Source organism: Epinephelus moara, chromosome 22 (genome assembly GCF_006386435.1).
Source record: "Epinephelus moara isolate mb chromosome 22, YSFRI_EMoa_1.0, whole genome shotgun sequence".
NCBI lineage: Eukaryota > Metazoa > Chordata > Actinopteri > Perciformes > Serranidae > Epinephelus > Epinephelus moara.
Genome location: NC_065527.1, coordinates 40,811,868 through 40,823,452, shown reverse-complemented (window position 1 = coordinate 40,823,452; position 11,585 = coordinate 40,811,868). Strand labels below are relative to the sequence as shown.

General features: G+C 41.3%; 2 protein-coding genes across 2 annotated transcripts; both read left to right on the top strand.

The window, feature by feature from the left end:
• The first annotated feature begins 1,088 nt into the window (after positions 1 to 1,088).
• On the top strand, positions 1,089 to 6,626 carry tekt2 (tektin 2 (testicular)). Its single transcript, XM_050034334.1, has 10 exons — positions 1,089 to 1,204; positions 2,123 to 2,288; positions 2,444 to 2,569; positions 2,869 to 3,074; positions 3,166 to 3,309; positions 3,447 to 3,561; positions 3,797 to 3,904; positions 4,055 to 4,198; positions 4,288 to 4,367; positions 5,408 to 6,626. Exons 2-10 carry the CDS (start codon positions 2,133 to 2,135, stop codon positions 5,610 to 5,612), a joined length of 1,284 nt encoding a protein of 427 aa, XP_049890291.1. The 5' UTR covers positions 1,089 to 1,204; positions 2,123 to 2,132; the 3' UTR covers positions 5,613 to 6,626.
• A 2,346-nt stretch (positions 6,627 to 8,972) lies between these two features.
• Positions 8,973 to 10,400, top strand: si:dkey-211g8.9 (free fatty acid receptor 3; the record flags this gene model as incomplete). The annotated part of the gene is made up of 1 exon (XM_050034078.1): positions 8,973 to 10,400. A coding segment is annotated over one exon (1,008 nt), but the record flags the coding sequence as incomplete, so codon positions are not given.
• Positions 10,401 to 11,585: the final 1,185 nt, after the last annotated feature.

The window sequence follows — 11,585 nt, the reverse complement described above, 5'->3', positions numbered from 1 at the left end:
GGCAGTGGAGGATCCCCCGTCCCCTGACAGGGGTCCCTGCTAAGACCCTAATGTCCTCTAATGCTAGATATGCCCCTGTCTATGTACACCTTACCTGTGCTGCGACTGGCCCCTGGCCTTCTGTCATTTGACAAAAGTGGCCCCTGGGCAAAGCAAAGTGTGTACCCCTTCCCTAAACCCTGACCCTACCGACTGAACAACTCACAAAAGTACAACGTACAAAAAAAACATCAGGTATAAAACAAACACAACAATACATGAGAGCTGAAACAAATTGCAATGAAGGATGAACAAATAGTAGATACAGTAAGAATGGAGATTAGAAAACAACAACAAAATTCATTCATTTTCACTTTACATCAGGGTTTAATCAGATATTTTTTTGTAATATTCTAAAAATGTGTTCATTTTTTTGTTCAAAAGACCAAGGCAGTTCAACATTGAGTTAAATTCAATCAAAAAAAATATGAAAAGAGGGTTGTGAGCCTAGGAACCTCTGTTTGTGAATAAAAAATGTTCCTAATACAATTAAGAAGTTACCAATACAGTTCAAAAATGCCAAAGTAACAGATTATGTATTTTAGGGTAAAAGAGTGAGTGATATTTGCTGTACTGAAAACATGAGAACTTAAATCAGACCAAAATTTCATTGTTTTTCTGCACTGAAAAAAATAAATGAATCAAAGTTTCTTCAGCATCCACATATCTGGGAATAGTAAAATTCACTGGATATATTTAATGCAACGTTTGGGAATTATTATTATTAGGAATACAGTACTTATAGGGTAAAAGCCATATTGTTTTTTGCCAATTAATCTCTTCCAAATTAGAGTTCCAGTAAAATTTCCCTCTGGGGTTGTTTTTGTTTTTATTTTGGAAAGTTTGATGTACATGTCTATTATTACATTTCTTGTCAAATATGTTGATACCATTCAAAAGTATTACAAATGGAGCTTCTGGGATGTTTCATTCACCATAACATAAGTGACCTCTGATAATTTGTGTTAAACCAGACCTTCTTTGTGTTCCTTGTTGGCTGATGACGTCACGGCGTATGAACGTTGCCACAGTAGGCCCTATTTTAATTTTTAACGAATATCACTGGACGGTTGTGTCGGTCCGTTGCCTAGAGACGGCCCGAGTACTTGTTGCCATAGGAAACCTGGTCCAGAGGAACCTGTTAGCGCCGACTCTGAGAATCCCGGTGAGTAAAATTCAGTGTTAAGGAGCTTTAAATTAGATTTAAACTTGTCACGGTGTTTCAGACTTTGTAAACAGCAGCAGTAACTAATAGCCAACAAGAAGCTTCATGTTTTGAGAGTAAGCGTACACTTGCAGACCCTGTCACTTAGGCAAGGTGAAAGACACTGGCTGTCAGTGTTACAACTGTGTTATTCGCTCATGTGTTACCCCTCATGTCTGTCACTTCCACATAGCCTGTGTGTTACAAGTTATTAGTGTCCGACTAGAGACCGTCAAACGGCCCATTTAGTTAAAATGTTGCATTCAAACTCATACTGAGTAAAAACTGCATAAAGTGTGCTTGTATGGTACATGATAACACAACACTGACCTATGTCGCCAAAAATGTTGTTGTAGTACACTGTTAACATTAGATAGTTTAACTATAGCAATAAGTGATTTTTTTTAGATAGTAATGTTAACTATTGAGTAGCCACCAATTACTGCACCACATGATATAATATCTCCCTTGGAAGAACTGTAGTGCAGTATAAAATCTCATAAAATGGAAATACTCAAAGTGTAGTATTAAATGTAACTAAATTTCCCTTCACTTCGTGTGTCATCCTTTTCATCAACTTTGGTTGTTTTCTGGGTCATTTAGACCGCGGAGGATATGATGATGTGTTCAGACTTTTGCTGTCGAAGGCCAAAAACTTCCATATACACTTTGAAAGTTGCATTATTATTTAGGAAATTCAGTCATTGATAATATTTGATAACAGGTCTGACTAATAAGTCAAATTCATGTTATAGTAGCTCTGTTGGACTGTAGACATGTCTGTCTGAGTTTACTGTATCAATATGCTCCCCAAAGCATATCCTGAGCGTTTATCTGTACTTGACAAATGCAGTGATTCGGTTGTTTTGCATGTTGCAGCAACAGAAGGATGTCTGCACTTCCTGCAAAGCCTGGCCTGCACCACAGTGTGTCAGAGTGGAACAGCAACAACCACCAGCTGTCTGCCACAGCACAGCATGAGCGACATGTTTCTCATGTGATCCGACAGGAGGGGAGGTCACTACGTGACGAGACCAACTGTATGGTGAGTTAATGTGGTGAGGATGCCTATCAGAAAGCTTAATAGTCACTAATTCTACAGGTTGAAGAATATTCCATAACACTGTGCACACATTGCCCACACATTACTTTATATCTCCAACCTGTCTTCAGCTATTTTCTTGCACCTTTTCTCTGTAGACAAACTGGGATGAAAGCGATACTTCTGCCAGGTTGAGTGACCGGGTGTGGGATGTTTCCCGATGGAAAGAGGCGTTAGAAACCTGCGCGCAAAAAGTGGATGAAGAGATGGAGGCTCTGACCCTGGTGATTTGTTCAAAAACTTATGAAACAACTGAGAGTTTCTCTCATTTTAAGTTAATAATAGTACAAAAATACCAGCCTTTGTAAGTGTCAGATATACTTTTATTATACCTGTGTGAGTATGCTTGTTTGTTTCCCATACAGTAAGAATCAATACTCTTGGAATCGTTCATTTAAAAATTTAAAGAGAAAGTGGCTATCACTTCAATAAATAATGATCATACCAGTGAGCATGTAGGATTTGCTTGAATCTGACCTAGCTGAGAGTGAATTGACCTCAGCCTTGATGTGTGTTGGGACAGTCCAAAGAGCGAACTGAGCAGGCCCTGGCTGCGACTGCCGTTCCCCAGGAGGTGGGCCGTGAATGCTTGACACTGAGGGACGGACGGCGAGGGTACGAGCTTGTCACCGACCCCGTCGACCAACAGCTGAAAAAAGAGAAAGAGCTGATTGAAAGAGTGCAGCATGTTCTGCAGCAGCACGTAGACAAAGCCTTTGAGCAACTGTGGTAAGAGACGCTGTGGTGTGATGCAGAAGGACTTCTTGTTTTGTTTTGTTGTTTTTTTCGTCTTTGACCATCTTTTTTTGTTGTTGTCCAGTGTTTTGCAGGAGGCTCGGCACCAGCTGACTGCTGACATCCAAAACAAGATGGATGCCTTGGACATTGATATGTCCTGCCTGTCACTTACAATAAAGTCACCTCAGATCTCCCTGAAGACCAATCCAACTCGCATACCATCGGGGTAATCTTGGGATGAGGGTGTGCATGAAATAATACACAGTAGTAGTTTATTTTTTAGGAATTAACATCTGCATTTAAACTATTTTGCTAAAATTTTGGTCAACAGCCGAAAAAAATGCTGACATGTCATTGTTGTAGCTCCTCCACCCCCCAGGAGTGGGTCCAGTTCAGCCAGTATAATATGACTCGTGCCCAGGAGGCCATGCAGGTGTCCCAGCAAATGAGGGAGGACATGAGTCTCACTATAGCCCAGGTGTGTATATTGTGATGGCTATATTTGTAGTGCAAATACTACGTGGCACACAAGGTGCAGCTAAGTTACTTATAGTAGTTACTGTAGCTTAGCACTGAGGCATGTTTAATGATTAATTCATCTGTCCCTCTTTGGTTTTCTTAACCATCTGGGAATATTTTGCACCAGCCTTGCTCTCATTTCTTAAGACATGACACATTTGCGATTAATTCTTTCTCTATTCTCTATTTCTTAGCTCCAGAATGAGTTAGACACTCAACGCAGGGCCACAGAGTTTGCTCTCCGCAAGCGTAATCACCATGAAGAGCAGGCCCGCGATGAGCTGGAGTGGCAAATCAGACGTGTGAGTTATCTAATAGTTTAACGTAGCAGATTTTTATTGTTTGTGGACTGTGGATTTGAGATTAAGCATGCAGGGGTTGTAGCAGTTTTAATCCAGCCATGGTCCTAGTAGGGAAGAGATTCTAGTGTTTCTGACTGTCTGTCTGTGCAGACTGAAGATGAAATGGCAGAAATGGAGAGTGACATCCACGGGCTGGACGCTGATCTGCAGGCAAAGATGGCCTTCCTGAAACTGGCTCACACCAGACTGGAGAACAGGACCAGCAGACCTGGCATGGACCTGTGCAGAGATGAGGTCAAAATAAAACTGTTGTTACTTTAATATTTTAGAAAACATCAGAAGGCTTCGTCCTGATTGATCTTTTCCTTCCTGTTTGTTTGCAGGTGCAGCATGGCCTCATCAATGAAGTCCATCAGCTGGAGGCCACAACCACGGCTCTGAAGCAGAAGCTTTCTGAGGCTCAGTGAGTCAGAGTTTTGTTTCTATGATCACCAGTTGGAGCTAATAGGGTATCCACAATTTTATTTCATCAGCCAAAAAGTTTTTTTGGACAAACAAAGATGCACATACAAGGAAGTCAGACATCGCACTTAACATCAAAAGACACAAAATAATAAAGATAACATTCAGTCATTCAGGAAATTTACTCTGTAGTACAGTTTGTACTGCAGTTGAGATGGTGCTGTTTTAAACCCAGCAAATACAGAAGAGAGTAGATAAAAAACAGAAATGAGTTAGCTTTTTTGCTCTGCTGGTTCCCTTGTCTTAAAGTCAGTGGGGTTTTTTAATGGGTTTTTGGTTAGATGCCTGAAAAAAGGTCTGTGGTGACACTAGGTTAAGAGGCTTTCACGTTTTGTTTCACAACATAAATTAGTCAGTAAATACCCCACTCATGAATTTTGGAGCTCTTACGAATCTCAAAAAAGGCAGTTGCTAAAAAAAAGTGACACAGTGGAACTAAACATCACCATGCCACTAATCCACCTTTACAGCTGCGTTGGCAACATGAAGTCATGCAATCATAGTGTAGTTCATTTATAGCCTAATTTTAGCTTTTTGCTTCTGGCAATTGCATTTACGCTTCAAAAATCATAAAAGTGGCAATAATTTGTAAGGTTATATACATTGAATTTCCCCTCAGGGGATTAATAAAGTAAATAAACTTAAACTTAAACTTAACTTAAACTTATATTGCTGAAGAAAAGGTGTAACATAAACTTTTCTTTGCCACAGAACTTATTTTTTGCAATAACCCAAAATCTAGTGGGAAAACACTATTGGGTTTTTTTTAAGGAAAGGGGGATTTTAACTTCCAGGTTGGCCTACAAATAAACATCATCCCTGGAGCTCTTTGTTAAATCGATTAGAAGACAAAAGGTTAAACGTCAGAACCAGAATAGAGGATACAGGTCTATAGATTAAAAGTAAGAAATAATAGTTGTTTGTTTTGAATACAAGGAAGAGAAGAAGTCACACTCAAACTTCCCCCTCTCCTGTCCTCAGGCACTCTCTGCAGAAGATGAAGCTCCATCACGGCCACATGCTGCAGGATCTTTCCAGAAAACAGGAAGCCCTGTCTCTGGAGCAGCGAAGCATGAACACCCGTATCTGCCTCACGTCAACCTCCTTCACTGAGAAAACCCAGGTGCTGTTGGTTCCACTTACAAACTCCAGCGGCAGGAGCAATCTGCAGCTGCTGGCTCAGTAAGATGAGATGATACTATCCAGTTTTTGAGTTAAAGGGACAAAATGCAACAACATAAATTAATATTTTGCTTTGACTTTATGTTTTTAACACTGCAGCCAATGTTCTGTTTACACTTGAGACACAGTTCTGAATTAGTGATAACTCCCATCTGTGCTGAAAAACAAAACACTTTCCTGAATTTTATTTATCTATTTGAACAAGAACTGTCATCTTCCTGTGAAAATAATATTCTCCTGACCTGTTTAATCCTTATTTTGTGTGGTTCATTTGCTTTTAGTTGTGTTAAATGTATTTGAGTCTGCTTAAGTTTCACACATACACACAAGAATCCAAATTACATTTAAAATGTGGATTATATGCTTGTTTACACTCAGCTTAATTAAACATTTAGTGATGAAGATATATTTCTGGCATCTCAGTGTATTTATGTATTTGTGGTTTTCCAGTGATTGCGTTCAAAAATTCACAAACGAAAAAAGCTCACGTTCATGTCTGGTAAAGTCATTACTTTTATTGGCCATTAGCTTTGTTTGGCCTCGTCATATTGTTTGATCAACCGACGCTGTTTGGCCCATGAAGACGGTGATAATGACTCATGTATGCGCAGTTTAGATAAAATATCTGGTGAACAGACATTAAACACGGTCGCTTGGACAATAAACCCCTGTAACTCTCACTTGCCTCAGTTGTAATGTCTTCAAATGGCCATGTTTGTGTCAGTGGCTGCATTTTTACGAGGATTTAGATGAGAGAAAAATATCTGTTTCTGGTCTGTGTGTTGTGTCTGAAAGTCTATAAAGGGAGATATTCTGTAGTAAATCACAGTAGAATACAACTGTACACTCACCTGTAGACAAATATATGCATGCTGACTTCACCTGCTGTGCAAAAAACACTAATAGACATCATGCGTTTTTCCCTTATAATTAGTACCATATTACACAGTTCATAGATGGAAAACTTTTTAAATTCTTATTTGGGGAGACACTACAGGTGAAAACTGTTTTTTCATACACTGGTCATTTTTTAGATTTGGGCTTTTTTGCTTCCATAACACGTCTACTTTTAGACTGGTGAAAAGAAAATGTCAAAAACAGACATTTTGATTTTTATTTTAGTTCTGATTTCCGCTTTGGAAATGTATGCAAAAAGTGCATAATTAATTATTATTTGTTTGCAGTTCAAGTCGTATTGACCGGTCACATTTGAGCAGCATATTCTCATAGAATGGTTCATATGATATCCTACGAATTAGCGTCCCACTAATTATGTTACGTCTTTAACATGCAGTAAGGTAATTAAAGTTATGGAGGTTAGGTTTAGGCAAGTAAAGTTACTGTGATTAGGTTAAGGAAAAGAAACGTTCCTCAAAATGACTCAAAGTTCACTCAAAGTTCAAACGGTTCTGAACACACGACTCCAGGGGAAAGTCCCGGGGGAAAGTCTTGTCTTTGTGACTTATCCACCACTACTACCTCTACCTCGAATTTGGGTGCATTACTTTTCGTAGGAAAACATATAAACAGTTTGTGAGAACAACTTTGTTAGAGAGGCCGGTAACAGTTGGTGTAGAGAGGCAGAATGCATTGGACGAAATGCAATCTCAGACCCCATCAGCTATTGTCACTTTTTATTTTATCCACCTTCATATGCAGGTATCTGTTTATAGAGATTAGCTGAAATGACCAGCGCATGGAAAAGGAAGTCTTGGCCTGGATATCTGCTTGCTACACCTGGGGTTCTTTTCGTCAAGTTAACTTGTGCTTCCCCCTGTCCCCACGTGACCTGGAAATCATTCCTCCTCCACCATTATAGAGGATCTTCCAGTCCCTCAAATGCACCTTACAGAGAGAGGGTGCTTCTGGAGAAGCTTGGAGCAAGGAAACACAGGTGTATCACATAGGGAAGTCTTTTATCAAGTGGCTTGACATATTAATGCCCGACATCCATATCTGGCACAGCACATTATAAGTAATGACTTCACCTAAGACTGAGGCTATGGAGGCAAGGAGTCCTCATTGGGCAGCTTCGGTTCCTCCATCCTCGTGATCTGCCTCACAGCTCCCTCTTTTATCCTTGCCACGAGTAGCGAAGATGCAAGGAAGAGACAAAAGTGAAGGAAGCACGCACACGTTAGCATAATGAAAAGCACCCTGGATCTGCTGAAATATTGTCCATTACCTCCAGAGGCTAATCGTCCACAGACTGATAGCCAACAGGTTACGAGATTGAGCTTGGACTAATCAAATGGCCCTCATGTAGGAAATATCCATTCCAACCTCCCAAGGCCTCCTAAAAGTGGAAACAAGAAATAGGTGAATGAAAGCTGTGCTAATGTCTTTCACTTGAGCTAATAAATAAGGTAAATATGTATTCATTACGGCAAGATATCAGAGGAGTAACTATGCACACATTTGTTCTGAGCAGTGGATCAATAGACTAGTCAAACAGTTACCAGACATGTTTTGAACCGCTGCATGTCTTTTTCATGGAAAAATGTTTGTTGGTATCTGTCCTCCTGCTCATAAAATGCTTCTGCAACAAACCACTTTGATTTTCTGCTCCATTTTCTTCACCAAAAGCCTTTTGCATGTTACACCCACTCCTCTCTTACACTCACTACCACACATACACACACTAAAGGACTCATTTTCTACCATAAAACCGTGAGAAGCGCCGTCAGGCCACAAACAAGTTACTGTTTTCCCAAAGCCCAGCCCATCCTGTCCTCGCATCGACCATAAACTTCAGCACATTTACAATCTTACTACCCAGCCCCTCCAGTTCACTTAACCAGCCTTGGCTTTAAGGGGATGTCCATGTGCTTCCTGACACGCTGAATTATTCTGTATCATTTCACTTAAGGGCCCAGATGCTATCTGTCTGTTGCCCTCCACTGAGAGGGCAATTAAGGCAGCCTGGTGCCTGCTAAATGCCCCTCTACTTCTGCATGAGTGGATGCGTCTCCTTATCTGCACCTCTGTCATGATGTCGTGGGCACCTCGCCCCCTTCCTGCCCACATGCATCAGCACCTTTGTGGCCACCGCCTCCTTTTTTTCTACTGTCACCTTTTCTCAGAGATGTTGGCTACATCTCAGAGTTTGAGAGACCTGGCACTGCAGCAGCTCTGTGACCAGCCAGAAAACGGACATTACCGCCACATATGGAGAATCTGTCTTTTGAAAGATGAGGTTTATAAATGGAAGAGGCACAAGGACGACCGTGCACCTAACTATTCATCAAATCATCTGCTTGATTCGTTGAGACCTTCCTGTCAGCTTGAGTTTGATTTGTTGACAGATCATTCTTGGCATGTAAATTGGAGGCAGTACTTCCTGTGCCTCTCGGCAGTGTCCTAAACTGAAGACATGCAGGTGGCTTCCAAGGACTGGGTCGCCCTCTCTGTCTACCTCTTCACCTTCCTGTTGGGCCTTCCTGCCAACCTTCTGGTCCTGTTTGTGTACGTGCGCAAGGCCCGCAAACGTGGCGCCACACCCAATGTGGTCTATGCCCTCAACCTTTGCCTCGCCAACCTGTTCCTCGTGGCCTGGCTGCCCGTCAAGGCTTTAGAGACTTTGCTTCAGGACTGGAGGCTGCCAGCACCTGTCTGCCCCATCTACAGCCTCTTCCTCTTCTCCTCGCTTTACGGCAGCTGCCTGTTCATCACAGCCGTAACAGTGGGACGCTACCTCAGCATCGCATTCCCAATCGTGTACAAGAGATACCGCCGTGCTCGGATCTCTTGCTTCATCAGCGCTGCCTTGTGGGCCTTGGTGCTCTTTCACCTAAGTCTCGCTCTGGTGGCTGAAAGAGGGGCTAACTTTGTCTCCATTAAGGACGACACCTCAGCCTGCTATGGCTACTTTAACACCACACAGCTAGCTGTTCTGCTGCCTCTACGACTGGAGATGGCCATCACCCTGTTTCTCTTGCCTCTCATTGTGACATCCTTTTGCACGCTGCGCTGCGTTACCCTGGTGTGGCACTCAAATTTGCGCCCAATGGGGAAGAAAAGAGTCCTGACTGTAGCTCTCTCAACACTGGCTGTGTTTGTAGTATGTTACGCACCCTACAACGCCTCGCACATTGTGGGGTTTGTGTTGAAGGAAAATGTTGAGTGGAGGACATACGCCATGCTAACGAGCTCCTGTAATGTTTTCCTGGAGCCTGTGGTAATGCTGATGCTTTCGCCAGCAGTGTCGAGGGGACTTGTGGGAAGAATCTGTGGACGGCAAAGCCATTTCAGCCGGATTGAAGGATGTCGGCATCGATGTAACAGCACTATTGGTGTTGCAAATGTCAGGGTTCCTACAATGACTGAGAAGAGCCAGGCCGGGGCAGAGGTGACGAAAGTAAGTCAGGAGTGAGGTCACAGAGGGTGGAGACTTCAGGGATTCTGGGAAAAATAATGACAAATCCAAAAGGGGAAACAGGCTAAAAACATTAATCCTCCTCTCAAAGGAAGCAGCAAGTGATCCAGACAATGTTCATGTGTCTGTCATTTTAAGGCAGAATGACTTAATCGAGGCTACATCACATCTGTCTTCAGGTTCCCTCTTTTTCCCCTCAGATCAAATGTTTCCAAAGAAAAATTTGATGATAAAAGCTGTTTTGCAAGTCTGACCACGAATGTGGAGTTTTGATTCATCCCATGTTATGTCAGTATTTTCTCCGATGATAAAAAATGACTCATAGTAGACTTTTTCCTGTGAGTGTTTCACTCACTGGAAATGACCTAACTGAACTATTCGCAGAGGAAACTGCACGTCTTCTTTGAAATGGGAGAACTGTTCTTTTTCCAGCAAGTCTTAGTTCAAACCAGTCAGTGGAAACCATAGCTGAACTTTGCAGGTGATTAGTTGGGTGACAAATGGCTCCATCTGGTGTCTGTGAGTTAATGCTCCGAGCTATAACAAGGGAATCACTTAAACACACGTAATGTTCTCTTTTGGAAAGTGTTTCCATAGGTTTTTTTTTTCATCCAAAAAGACTGGATAGAAGCCAAGCTGACACGTGAGAAGACATTTCTTGCTGTTGATATTTCAATTCCTCGAACACAGGTGGAACGAATGTCATTAATTATGTCTGAGCTGTGTTTCATTTGCACGACTTACTGGCAAACCTAAATGGAGCAGATCGTGAGTGTTAGTGGTTACACCTGTGCTTCCTCTGCTGTGAGGAGTCCAAACATGAGGGCATAAAGGTTGATCAACAATTTGATGTTCTGAATTAACTACACATTTGAATGAATATCTGTTTGTGAATTAATTGATCGGTTTCTGAACTTATTCATTCAGATTTAAGTCTGTTTATTTGTAAACTGTCCTTCAAAATAAAGTATAATGTTTACAAGTGTATTGTGTAGGTTGTCTGTGGTCTCTGAGGAATAAAGAAAAATATACTTTTAATGAACATTTCTAACTTCCTGTTGGCTACAACACACACATGCATTCAGCTGGATAAAATAAAGTCAGAGAAACCACAAATAAAAGAGTCCGTTTTGAAAATAAAAACTAGAACACATTTAAGTAAATAGATTAAGTTAAATACTTCTCAGCAAGGTATCAGCAATGTTCAAATTATTATATTTAAGTATGTACAAGCTGAACTAGAATTACCGCCTTGCAGTTGTATGCCTCTGCCAACCAATCAAGCTGCAGTTTACATCCATGTTTGTCCAGGCTCATATATGTTGTGAAGACTTTAAAGGAGTTTAATCAAAGGTATGAAGTGTATTTTTTTGGCAGAACTTATGCTTCACACACATTTACCACCCAGCAGCACAGAGGACCTATACATTCAGCACAGTTTCATGGTGGAGACCAAAGATTAGAATCACCAATTCAGTATATGACCCAATGTCTCCCCTTCTTAGTTATGATGTTGAATAATGATAAAAAAAAAAATATGATGTCACAGTGATGTTGACCTTTGACCCCTGGATATGACATTATTTCATAATTTTATCCCGT